Below are 14139 nucleotides of genomic sequence, written 5' to 3' on the forward strand. Positions count from 1 at the left end.
ACTCCAACCTAACCTAACCTATCACAAAGATGTATAATCCACCTTGGAGACTACTAATTCAACGATACCAGCGATCTAAAAATGCTGACATTATTTGTCTCCTACGCTTCATTCAGAGCTCCAATTGGTTCGACGAGTTAAGCTGATCAACTGATCCATGTGGTATCACAACGGACCATACTTTGGTCTAAGTGTGTGGGACTTCCCAACCAACAGCCACTTTAACCTAACCTAACCTAACAAGTCTCACGATTAGTTGCGCACACATGCCCATTAACGGTTTTGAATTGTTGGAACGAACGTGCGTCGAAAAAGCTTTACTTTGGTCGAAAATTGAAATCTCATCTAACGAATAACTTAACGTTACATCAAAACAATTTAATTACATTCATATCTTGTATGTTTATTATTCTTTTAAACACTTCACAACTAACAAGTACTATTGGTAAGAATATTTCACAAAGTATGATGATCAGCCATTGATTATAAAAAAAAATAAGTCTTTGTCCATCCGAGTGTAAATTAAGTGTCATAGTTTTTTGTTTGTTTTGTTATTCTTTTGTTGAGAAGTAGTATCATTTGCATTTGCATTTAATGTTACAAAAATATTGATTCTTAATTTTAAGCTTTCTACAAAAACAAGGAAAATTAATAAAACCGTAGTTTGATTAAAATTCAATTAAATTAAAACAATACCTAAAATTGTTTTATCTTTTCCTTTTTTTTTGATTTCCCATCGATAGGGAAATAAAATTATCATTTTTAATTGTGTCGCCACCTTTCATTAAATTATCTCGATGTTTGCTGATATACAAAGACGACCATTTAAAACTGTTTACTTAGCATATACATTTTATATCGAATAATGAACTTAAAACAAAAGAAAAATAATAAAAAATGTATTCACGAAGGTGCCAGCATTCATCATCAATGCTAGAGCTAGAGATGATAAAACGGGAGTTTCCTCTCTTTGCCATATTGCAATAAGTGCAAATGTTGGAAAATTGATATTTTGTTTTGTTTAAATATGAGTTTTAATAATTTGTAGTGTGCTGTCCACTTAAGTCTATCAGGTCAATTTGGATCTTTTCTTGGCAATGGCGTCTTCGACAGCTCTTAGCTGCTTCAGTAACTCTTCACGTCTGTTCTTCTTCATGTCTTTGACTTCGGGTTTATCCGATGAGTTAGAATTGCTAGGTGATGTTAGTGCTGACGCTCCAACCGTAGCTTGTTTCTTAATTTCAATTGAAATTGGCGATCGTTTTTTAACAGTTTCAACTGAAACAAAAACATGACCATTATTATTGAGAAATGTGTTTAGCTTAGAGAACTCTTAAAATATGCTTACTCTTTTTCACAGCTTTACGTTCGTTGGCTATTTTATCAGTTGTGCGCATACGCTTAATGGGAGTAGTTCCTCTAGACTGTGACGAGCTCTCAGATGACGATGACGATGTATCCGAACCAGACCCACTAGATTCTGAAGATCCTAAAGGTTAACAACCAAATTATACTTGAGATAAATTTCAAATTATGAACTCCCACCTGAACCAGAAGTACTCGATCCACCATGACGCTTTCTCTTTGTTTTATCGGTTCCAGATTTTTTGGATGGTGGGGAGGCTCTTCTCTTTCGATTGGTCGGGCTGTAGGCTGTTCTTTTTTCTGGAATTGGAGAAGGTGAAGAATGTCCACGCCGCTTTGCAACTGGCGAACGTACAATACCTTTGATTAGGTTGCAGACAAAAGGTTGAAGACAAACGGTTTTTGTTATGGTTAAAAATGTAATGGTATTAATATATAGAGCATGCATGTGGCAAGGATAATAAGTTTGTTATTATTTATTGTTAATTTAGGAGCTTTTATTACATATATACATTTGTCGGGTATTTTAATGGCAAAAGACATAAAGAGTGTAATATTTTTGAAAATTTCTTTATCACCTTTAAAAAGCTTTTTTTCTCTTTTAAAATGAATGTTGAAAACAATAAATAAAAAGCAGCCTTCACGGCTGCGGATACAATAAAGGGATACAATGAAGGGAACATAAATAAAAGCACATGCGAAATTTGACATCTTGGTTTTCCAAAACTTAAAACATGTTTTATATGATTCTTGCTCTTAAAAATAAATAATATCCACAAACAAAAATCAGAATTTAACTTACTTGGAGAACGCCTAGGGCGCCTGGGACTGGGCGATCTTAGACCACCACCAGTTCGAAAATGTCGTCTAGGTGGTGGACTTTTGTGTGAACTACTATTGTAGCGACGTCTGTTCTCGGGACTTGGAGATCGACTCGATTCAGAACTTGAATCTGATTGTGAACTAGTTGAACTGGAATATGATGAATTGCTGCTGTAGCTACGTCTATCGCGGCGACGTTTATCGCTCCTCTCACGATCCGAAAGTGCACGACCACCAGGTGACTTCGAACGCATCCAAGGATCATTCCATTCATCACCTCGGGCAGGGGGTTCGACTCTTTGTACAATGACTTCACGTGCTGGACGCACTCTCCGCTCGTCTTCATAATGAGGCATCCTATGAGCTGGCAATTCTCTGTATCTAGCACTGCGTCCATAAGGATCCAAATCATCGTAAATTGGTGGCGGTGGTCCTCGGGCAAAGCGTTCTGGAGGTGGATACAGTCCGGGTGGTTCTTGATAATTTTGATGCCTTGGATATTGTGGAACAACCTTTGAATAAATAAATCAATCAGTTAAAATTCGCTTGAGATTTGAACAGAAACTTACTTCTGGTGGTGTAGCTCTGTCCTTGATGTAATAGTTGTCTTTTTCAACATCATCTGGCGACAGCGTCAAGTTCATTTTCTTGTCCTCAAAGTCCATGTCTTGTTCCTTGCGCTTGTTGGCTTTACGCATCATTTCCTTGGCAGTGCGCAGACCACGCTCCCAAGCACTTTCAACGATGGGAGGTTCCTGCGGTACCACAGGTGGAATGGCTCTCGGGTCGTGGTGTGCAACAAACGGAATAGCCGGATGGTGATGTATTGGCGGAGCACGATGATGCAGAGGTGGCCTATCAGTGCGATAGTCATGATAATTGTCATGTGCAAAGGCTCCTCCTATGGGCGGTCTGCCTCCCCCCGAAGGAACCGACACTGGACGAACCATGTCAAACATTGTGTAATTGCCCTTATCGGTGACACCAGGATGCAGGAAACGACAACTCATGCCCCAGGTGCACTGGCCTCTTGTATAGAATCTACACACCGGCTTGGGTTCTGTTTCTTCGGGACGCTTTTCATCTTCATCTGAAACCTCACCTTCTTCAAGCTCTTCACCTTCTTCGGCCTCGCCATCCGATTTGTCAGCATCTTCTTTCTTCTTTTTGGCTTCATCGCGATCAATTTTATCCTGCTCCTCTTTACTCACTTCAGGGCATTCACCTTCCTCAGCTTCAAAATCTAGGGCATCCTCATCGTGCTTCTTAACCAATTCATCAATATCCGATTCCACATTTCCATTCTTATTACCGCCACTTACTGATTCATTCTCCTCTTCCAATTTTTCAGCTACTTTTTGTTGGCAAGCTTTTTTCTTATCGAGTTTTTGACGTAAATCTGTTATGATGGGCTCTGGTTCCTGTTCATCTTCTTTTTCATCATCTTTAGATTTTTTCTCGCCATCTTTTTTAGAATCTTCCACAATTTCACCTGCATCCTCATCGTCGTCGTCATCATCGTCATCGTCGTCTTCGTGAAGGCTGCGTGGAGAGTTCTTTTCCTCAGTCACTTGTTCCTTACTTTCCACTTCCTCTATTTCTGGTTGCCGTTCGGGTTCATTTGTATTTGATACAGAACCGTTAGTGGCTTCATCTTCAACAGACATCTTTGTGGTTTCTTTGATTGCTTGATCCACACGCTTTTCGGAATCCATCTCGCTAACATCGCTCAGGTCTTCGTGGCTCATGTTTATAGCACCATCCTCGCGGTGATCATCTAAGCTTCCACCAGCACTTGACACACTAGAGTTCCTTGAACTTCGGGATTTTCGTCTCACAGGGGAAATGGATTGGTTGCGAGACACTGCGCCCGGCCGCTGTGCACCACTCTCTTCGCTGCTCGATCTAGATGAAGCAGGTTTGCTGGGCGACTTGTTGTTCTCTTTGGCGCTTCCAGCTTCGTCATCTTCATCGCTCGATGATGACGACGAAGACGATGAGGAACCTGAGTTCGATTTGGATGATGCTCTTGAAGAACGTGAACTTACACGAGACGACCGCGATACTGCTCGTTCCCCACCCGACTGAGGACTTGCCGATCCTGACTTATTCGATCCGGATTTCATTGATGTGGCCGACTTAACTGACGCCGCCGATTTAACCGATCCAGATTTCGAGCGTTTTGGCGCTTCTGGACTTGATGCACGTGAATTATTCTCCGAATTATTATCATCCGATGAATCCGACGAGTTCGACGCCGACGATCCAGGACGTGACTCATCTTCTGAGTCCATCTTTGAGCTCTGGGAATCTTCCGGTGATTAGAAGCAAGCTTCGATGCTTCTCAAAATCAACAATCTGCATCAATTATATTTTTGGAAAGAAAAAGTATCTATTAGATTTTTTGTACAATTGTAATTAAAAGTTATATTTTAATTGAATAAAATAGGTAGTAGTAGAAAAAAAATTAAGATATAATCAAATAGAGCTGCTAGCATATAAGTTTTATTTTTTATTTTATAAACACGTTACACTTTGGTCCTAAAACTATGTTCATTTTATTTCATTTGGGAAAACCCTTTTTATATTGTTTTGCTTTTTGAGAAGCAGCGTTCGAAGTGCAACATGTGATTGGTTCAAGATCAGAAAAGCCGGATAAAAATTTCGTTAAAGAATTTTAAGAACATATATTTCAGTATCATACTACTTGGTACTACGGGGCGGAGCAAATATTTTGTTAAAGTTGTTTTTTAAATTAAAATGCTAGCCATTTGGGGATAGAGCAGTGGTGTCATGTTTTGAAGACTCTTATTTTTAAAGGATTTAGGCAGTTTGGCCCCCGCGTGTAGATGAACTATTTTAAGAATTTAAAACATCATATTCGTTGAATATGGAAGCAATCGCACGAAGATCAATTTATCGATTCTTTCTAAGTTCGGGTGCAGGGCAAAATTGCTATAGTAGCCTCGTCAATACATCGAATGTGTTGCCTGATGCTTGTTAACGTTCGCTAAAGCAAATTTTGATCTAAACGCCATTATAACAAGACAAAAACGCTAAAGCAAAAAAGCCTAAAGCAGAAAAACCGAAACTTCACCTGGAACGAGAATCTCAGGGACACATTATCAACAACTGATCTCGTCATATGGATCGACAAACTTAGGAAGATTCAAAGAACAGCTTGTGTCGGTATAAAAGGGGATCTCTGATACTCACCAAAGGATACCTTAGTCTTTACATTACAATTAATTTCACACTACTCAGAACATAAATGTACAGAGTAGAGAACACAGCACCTTGAGCGACTAGACTATGTAAGGTGATAACAACACAAGTCATTAATACAAGACAGAAGGACAGAGAACAACGGACAGAAAGAACACATGACAACAGCGCACGGTAGGTTTCGAGACGGTCCCCCATCTGTCTACTAACCACGCTCACTGATGCTTGATTTCGTTGCCTACCTTAGTCTTTCTCTGTACCCTCTATTTATACCCGCGGACCTACACATTTAATATTTAGTATCGTGCAGAGCACTTGGACTTAAGGAATCCAACTATTGTTTTGTTTTATTATATTTTGCGCGCACTCAAGGGGATAGGACTAGAAAGGAGATACCGATGCACATTAGTTTTGAATGTCTTCACATTGTAATGAGTCGCAAATATTGAGTCTGTTAAAACATTCCACATTTGTGCAGTGCGACTAAAGAAAGAACGCCTAACTGCAATAACGATATCACAAAACTGATTTTAGTGACCCACGATTACACAGCCTAAGTAATAAGTTTTAAGTCATTATTCCAACACAAAAGGGTTCGGGAAATGGCATATGACAACTATCCTCACTGATGTGTTAAAGAAAAAGTGATTAGTTGGGTGAGATATTTTGTCCAAGTCTATATAACAGAAGGTGGTACCCGTGGCATGATGGTTAGTGCGTTGGACTGTCATGCTAGAGGTCTTGGGTTCGATCCCTGCCTATGCCATCTAAAGTCTTTTCACGGGTACTGCCTCTTGCGAGGAATTGACAAATTCTCCAAGAGTAACTATTGTCATGAAAAAGTGCTTTCTCAAAATTAGCCGTTCGGAGTCGGCATATAAACTGTAGGTCCCCTCCATTCCTGAGAACATTACTCGCACACAGGAATGGTTGAGAGTTGTAAGTCACTAGGCCTTGCTTCTCAACGGACTGTCGCGCCACCCAATTTATTTTTTTACTATATAACAGAAACACTATTTTCACAGATAATCAAGAGTTTAAGATCATTTATTTGGCTACAACAGCCTCTGCACTTCTAAAAGTAACAGAACAGAGGTTGATGTAATGGAGATGACCTAGAGCTAGAAAATTAACCTCCAAGACACTCTTATATGGGTTCCAGATCAAAACAGCATTGAGGGAAATAAACGAAATGACGAATTGGTCTGAAGAGGATCGGCACTTGGTGGCTCATTTGCGGAGAGGATTAAATTCCTCTTAGTGCTATGAAAGACAAAATTTTATCTATTTTTTACCTGTCCTGTTCCTGCGATCAAATTTCAGGTATGATGTAATCATAATCTCCTTAATAAAGAATTTAATGGAAGTGCCCTGCCCAGTTTTCTTTTGGAAACGCATTCTTAACAAGTTTTATCAAATGGCAACAAGAGATCTAAGTTACTTTTTGAACCCCGCAAAATAGCGAGCTTATGATCCACTTACCAACCTCTCATATCTTATACCCCTCGTTCATGAGTTATTGTATCAAAACTTAGGAAAGTTTAAAGGCTATTGCCATTTTTACCCACCTTACTGATTAAAAAATAAATACAAATATGCCTTAAAATTCCTTACAAAAAATTTGGTTTGGAAGAAGACATTTCTATGGATTCTTACTTCTTAATTAAAATTCGGATAGGTTCCAAAATTGTCTTCGTTATTTACTATTACATGAGACATAAATTAACAGAATGAATGTGTGGAAGTACCTTTATCTTTATGCAGCTGCAAGATAGACTTTGATCAACCCAATTAATTTTTGTGATAGGTATCTCTATCTTTATCTTTACATTGCATCGCTTTTACAACTTTCCTGTTTATTGTTAAACAAATATTCCAACGCACTACATCTACAGCTATTAATATCACTGTATTCAGATAGGTAAGTATTGAGTTTGCAAACTTTCATGCAACAAAAAAAACTCACAACACTTAATTTATCCTTGAAACCATTTTCGACACAAACTTTTGTAATCGATAACAGGTACCTACCGCATAGTGGACTAGAAATCAAAGCACAAACAAGGAAAATACCAAATTATCTCACAAATTACTCAAATACCTATTCACTTAGTCCGAAAAATAGTGATTCTAAAAGGTTCCTTCACTCTCAGCCTAATTCTAAAAAAAAGCTGCATTAATTTATAATTTATTAATGCATTTTGATCAAAATAAAAGAAACAACAAAAGAAAAGTAGATTGACAAAAATGAAAGCTATATAATTTATGTATCCCAACATATGTACGTTATATATAGGTACACAAGGTATGTATCTTTTCTCAAGGACACGTCTTCATTTAGTTTAAGTGAATTTGATGGAACGTCATCGATAAAATTCACACAACACAAAGGTACGACGCACGACGGGTCGGGACGGGTCGGTCGTGTACCCCTCACTTTCACAGGTGGTGTCTAGAGAAATCTATACAAAAAATGTTGCATTCGAAACGCCTTTTCTCACTTCAACTTCAATTTTTATACACAGGTTTTTATTGTCTATTAATTATGAATTGTACATAACATTTCCCCTTTGTGTTACCTTTTTTTTATTTCTATTTCTTAAAAGAGATTCTAGATCTCTTTAAGAGAGAACAAAAAGAATTCGGCATCCGTTTTCTTACCTTCAACATTTTTGGATAAATATTTTCATTATTGAAAATCCCTGCTGGAACACATTCTTGATACTTTTTAGAGAATTTATTTTTTATTTTTATACAGAAAAAAAAAACTATTTAAATTAACAAAAATAAACTTGAATTGAAAACGTTGGCCATAACATTACGACCGCGAAATGGATGCGCGAAACAATAAGGCGATTGTCTTGCACCATTTTTTAGACTTTTTTTTGGCGAAGGCGAAGTCGAAGTCGAACAACAGCGAGAATGTTAATGGTCTTTTTTTTCGCACTCGATTATTCTATACATTTTTTACTTATTTACACAATTTTACCATTGATAACTGTTTTTAAATTGACGAAAAACCCGACTTTTTAAACTACACTCTTGTTTTTATTTTGTTTAATTTTATTTGTAATTTGGCAAACAACAACTGATTTCGAAGGATAAAAACAGAATTTTAATTATAAATAAACATATATTAGAAAGATTTGGAATTTAAATTTATATTTTTTATTTGAAGCAATGCCCTCCCATTTTGAAGGAAGGGCTTTCGAAATTTGCTTTTTTACATCTTACCTGATGCGTACGAAAAACGTAGCGCGTCGCTTAATTGGGCCTTCTTCAGTACAATAAAATCCACTTTATCCAAGTGTCCTTGAGTGTTTGGTGCGATTTTATGGGGACTTTTGGAGTTTCTTTAGGGCTTGGTGGAGTTTTTAAAAGGATCACACAGAGTTGGTGGCCTTTAGAAAAATTTTATTTGCCTTACCCAAGAAAATCGAATGAATGCCGCTGCAGATGAATGGTAAAGCAAGCAATATGGCGGATATTTCCAACATTCCATTGTATTGGAAGATTGCACTGGAATTGTGTACGTTTGAGGTGAAATTAGCTGTCAAATGGTTTTGGACAGCTTGCGAAAAGCATTCAGCTAATTAGTAGGTTAAACTCATAAGATTTCGAGGGTATATTCAGCAACAAATTGCATTAAGGCCTCATGACATGAAGCACTTTTTGCAAGAACCTATCAACTTTAAAAAATAAAAAAAAGGGTAATAAGATCAGGAAGTTTATCTTCTTATTCTAATTTAGTTCTATTCTATTTTTTATTGAGAAAATGGATTCTTTTTTCATCAACAATTTTTTTTAGAATCATGATTATTCAGTTGGAAAGTGAGGCAAGCGAACTTCACAGAAGGGTTACCGACACCTATCTGTGATAGTCTGCAACTCAATTTTTGTTATAATAGCCGCGTTTTATTATCACCGTGATCTGATCCGGATCAGATCATGATAATAAAACAGCATCGGATCATCATATTTTTTATTATTTAAAGTTTGGTAGCAGTGTCAAATTCGTTCTTTCAAAAGTGACATTTCGAAGCAAAAAAAATATAAACAAATACCCAAAATGGAAGCTGCTGTGGTTGATCGAAGCATTCATTTTAATTTGTATTTCTTTTCTCTTTTAAAAACTTTTATAATTTGCAGATTTTATTTGAAAGTGATGAAAGCGAAGAATCAAATAATTCAATTTTATCCCTATTGAATCTTATCGATGATGATTCAAGTTCCAGTTGTAGCTCCACAACTTCTGAAAATGTGCAAATCACAAAAATCAAAAAATGTTGAAAATACTTTTACATGGGATTTTTTTGAAATCATTCTTTAAATTAAAAATGGTTGTAAGAAACACTTAGGTGACATAAATTAGAACTCAGAACCGTCGAAACCATCTCAATAAAGAGAGTAGTTTTGAAATGACAGTGGTTTGTATGTAACACTTCCAAGAATTTCGAGAGAAAATCATACAAAATTCTTAAAAGTGTTACATACAACCCACCGTCATTTCAAAACTACTCTCTTAACCCTAGAAAGATAACCTACGTCGAATGGACGTACAAATCATGTGTATCACTTATGGCCTATGAAATATGGTTATTTTTCTAGGGTTAATTGCGATGGTTCAGACGGTTCTGAGTTCTAATTTATGTCACCTAAGGCTAGGCGCGCACATGCAACTTTTTCGAAACCAAATAGTTTGATCGTTAGTTGCCCAAACATCGCGCACATAAGCAACTCCAAAAGCAATCAACGAAATAAACCAATACACAGGAAACATTTATTCACTTTTTCTATCTCATATACACGAAACGAAATTGTTTCAGATCTGTCCTATCTTTTGCGTATGAAAGAAAAGAGTAAATATATTGTTGGAATTCAAAATTATATATTTTTTTTAATATCATAAGTCAATACAAATTTCTGGAAATGGATTTTTACAAATTGGAACAAAACAAAATACCCCCAACAAAATTGTGGCTTTAATGGATGTTAACTTTTTTTAATTAAAATAAAACATCTTTTAATTTTACTTTACTTATTTATTTTTAGTGATACAAATAGATATAATAGATCTTCAGTAACTAACTTTATGCTTATACCTTCTCATACCTCAAATAAATGACATTCTTATTTAATGAATTATTAAATGAACTTATTCCTTTATTTATTTATTCCTTTTAACTTAATAAGTAATCAGATTAAGATCTCGTGGTTAACTTAAATAATTTAGGACTATTGAATCACTTCATCAATTTAACCGCCAGCACTGCCAAAGCCCATTAGAATGGTCGATAATACCGCGACCATTTAGTCCCATCGCTGCCACACTATGCGCCGCATCCAAATACAAATAAGCTTTGTATTTCTTCTTTAATGCAATAACCTCAGGCAATCGGACAATTGAACCCTCCATACTGAAAACACCTTCGACAATTATCAACATTTTTTTCCATGGTTTGCCTATTTTTGGCTCACCATTAATTGTACATTGTCGCAGAACACTGTCCACATCTTTCATGTTATTGTGTCTTTTGTTGTAACTCCTGACAATCGAATGCCAAGTATAATTGATGCATGATTCTTTTCCCAAGTAGTTGTAATTCAGGTTCAGACATCGTGTTTCTGTTCTATTGAACTCGAATGTCCAACCGTAGTCCTTGATTATGAGATCGTTGAGGGTTACCTCCGCCAGGACAATGCAAATCGGTGGATTCCAGCTGGAGGGGACCTACAGTTTATATGCCGAATCCGAACGGCTAATTTTTGAGAAAGCACTTTTTGATGACAAGATTTATCTCGAGCTTTCCGATAGATATAGCGTGATTAGAAGCTCTCGAAGGCATCGTAAAGCGTAACATAACCCTGAAAAAAAATCTAATTTTAGACTCAGTCAGTTCGTTGATTTCAAATCGATTCAAATCGTCATCTTACCTCTCGATTAATTTCTTTAGCTACTTTTGGGGCACACATCAATTGACTGATGTAGCCCAATATTATGAGCAGGTAAAAGCCAAGATATACTAGGAAGGCTGTGTGTAGAGGAACCTTTTCGAATGAAGATTTGCTCCGATTAGTATCATCATAGAATTCTCCTCTTCCTGATACTGCTGCTCCCGTGGGTGCTTTTCCATTTCAGTGTTGTTTATGTTATTCTTTATTGTATACAATTCCATTTGCAGTCTGGTTGATAGCATTCGACGGCGACAGCGTTGTTTTACTCTTGCCATTCCCATTTGTGAGAGGCGAAACATCATTTGAAATAATTGTGCTTTATTCCATTTTTTAAACGATGACGCACTTTGATACGATTGAAGTCATAATAATCTGAAAATAAAATAAAAATTAAAAAATATGTTTTGTTTTGAGTTACAAATAATAATAACCACCTCCTTTCAGTACATAAATACATTTGACGTTTAAAAAGTAGCAAATTGAATTATGAAAACAAACATACGAGAAGGTTATATTATTCTGCGAGTCTGGAAGTATCCTACTAACCTCGTCACTCTTTAAAGAATCATTCCACTGAAATGCACTAATACAAACATACGAAAGAAACTATTTAGTTGCATGTGCGCGCAGTTACGTGTATCATAGTAGGATACAGACATTTTTTATGGGTTTAAGCAACTAATAAATTTTCGCAATCAATGTATGAAAGAGAAAACTAGTGAAATTGAGATGTAAGGTGGTACTCTTCCCTCAGAATTTTTTGTGAAAGGAAAACATTGACTAATTCTTTTTCTCTCTTGCACTTAAAGAAAATTGTTCAACGATTTAGTTGAAAGTGCGTGCAGTTACCTAAAATTCCTTGAGACACAAACTAAGGAATTGGTTTGGGGTGATCGTTTAGTTTGTGTCAAAACACAAACTAAAAAGTTGCTCGAATGGGCGACCGAATGGTTTCTGCATGTGCGCGGACTCTCGTATAAGTCTATAGTGCTCAGATTAGAAACCAAACAGTTTCGAAACTAAAAGTTGCATGTGCGTGCCTAGCCTAAGTGTCTCTTACAACCATTTTCAATTAAAAGTATGATTTCGAAAAATTCCCATGCAAAACTATTTTCAACATTTTTTTCTGCTGCAGCTTTCTCGATTTTATTTATGTTTTTTGACATTTAAAGCAGGGTTGCCCATAGAACATTTTGCTCAATGATATTTTTTTTTCCTTTTTTTTGGGCAAAATATTACCCATAAATTATGTCAAATATACATTTTTTTGGACTTAATTATTTGAATTTCACCAATTAATTAGTTTTGTTAAAATATCAATTATTTGATGGATTATATACCAAATAAATAAATATAAAGCTTCTCGCTTTTTATTTAAAAAAATATTTTATTTCAGTCAAATTAAAATGTTTATATGGCAATACAGGTTTTATTTAATTTGTTTGCAATGATACCAACATTTACATGTGAAATCACAATGAAAGAGCGCTCCTTGTTGTGAAAAAAAGAATTAAATTTTGGATCTCAAATTGAGATCCAAACACAAAGCAGGATCTTGTGTTGTTGTTGTAATGCATGTAAATCCAAGATCCGGATCAGATCATGGTGATAATAAAACGCGGCTAATAATACTTTACAATGATTTTTATACTACAGAACTGATTTTCGTTGGAAAGACAAAGAATCTTTAAATAAGGAAAACTATAAAAGAATTGTCAAGATAAAGCGGTTTGTGGTGGTGATCACGATGCAAACAAAATTATAAGCAATGTTATTTAATAAGTTATGTCTCTATAGCCTTAAACTTCTGATAAACAAAAATGAATTGATAAGAGAGCAAAAAGTGTGCCAGAATCTATTGCTTACCCCACGAAAGAATAAGTAAAGATTTTTTATTTTCTACTCAATTTATCACAGAATAGAGTTGTTCAATAAAAGCAAGACTGAAAGATGAGAATACAAACAAAAATGGAACAAAAATCTGCTCTTCCATCTTTGAAAAAGTAATTACTTCATTTATGTATATTTACACTGGAAATATTGGAGAGGAGTGACCTTCTTGAGTCAATACTGAAAAAATAATATGTTTGGGAAATTTGATAACACAACGATCACCAGTCAAAAAAGGTTTTAGACAAGGCGATGCGCTGTCATATGACTTTTTTACCAATGTGCTTGAAATAATAGTGCAGAGCTTACACGTCAACACTAGAGGCACTATCTTTCAAAACTCTGTCCAATTACTAGCATATGCTGATTACATTAACATAATGGGAAGAACTCAGCGTGATGTCAATGGAACTTTTGTGAGTATTGAGGCAGAGGTGGCAAAAATGGGCCTTAAAGTTAAGGAGGGCAAAATAAAGTACATGCTGTCATCAAGAAAGGACATACAACACCGACGTCTTGGTCAAAACGTCACCATCGACAGACGTAACTTTGAGGTAGTGAAGGACTTCGTCTACCTAGACTGCGCTGTAAACGCAGAAAACAACACCAGCGATGAGATCAAACGCAGAATAACTCTTGCTAACCGCTGTTTCTTTGGACTAAGAAAGCAATTGAGTGGTAAAGTTCTCTTTCGAGGGTCCAAAGTGTCGCTTTATAAGACCCTCATCATCCCCGTCCTGCCATACGGCGCAGAAGCATGGACTATGACGAAAGCGGATGAAAGCACCTTGGGTCGGTTCGAGAGAAAAGTTCTTCGTGTGATCTACGGTCCCATATGCATCAAAGGGGAGTGGAGGAGAAGATGGAACGACGAGCTGTACG

The 14139-nt window shown here is 36.4% G+C and overlaps 1 protein-coding gene across 4 annotated transcripts; it reads right to left on the reverse strand.

Annotated features, from left to right (window-relative positions):
* Positions 1 to 377: 377 nt before the first annotated feature.
* Positions 378 to 8887, reverse strand: LOC129944414 (zinc finger CCCH domain-containing protein 18). 4 transcript variants are annotated; one of them, XM_056053825.1, is made up of 7 exons: positions 8647 to 8887; positions 8074 to 8500; positions 2757 to 4545; positions 2168 to 2699; positions 1546 to 1707; positions 1349 to 1489; positions 378 to 1278 (listed from the first exon to the last, which is right to left on the reverse strand). In XM_056053825.1, the coding sequence occupies exons 3-7, from the start codon at positions 4479 to 4481 to the stop codon at positions 1070 to 1072; spliced, it is 2769 nt and encodes a 922-aa protein (XP_055909800.1). In that variant the 5' UTR covers positions 4482 to 4545; positions 8074 to 8500; positions 8647 to 8887; the 3' UTR covers positions 378 to 1069. The 4 variants fall into 4 exon arrangements, with proteins under 4 accessions (XP_055909800.1, XP_055909799.1, XP_055909796.1 ...); XM_056053824.1 differs by having other exon boundaries at positions 1349 to 1480; positions 1546 to 1725; XM_056053821.1 differs by having other exon boundaries at positions 1546 to 1725.
* Positions 8888 to 14139: the final 5252 nt, after the last annotated feature.

The sequence above is a fragment of the Eupeodes corollae genome, chromosome 2 (genome assembly GCF_945859685.1).
Source record: "Eupeodes corollae chromosome 2, idEupCoro1.1, whole genome shotgun sequence".
NCBI lineage: Eukaryota > Metazoa > Arthropoda > Insecta > Diptera > Syrphidae > Eupeodes > Eupeodes corollae.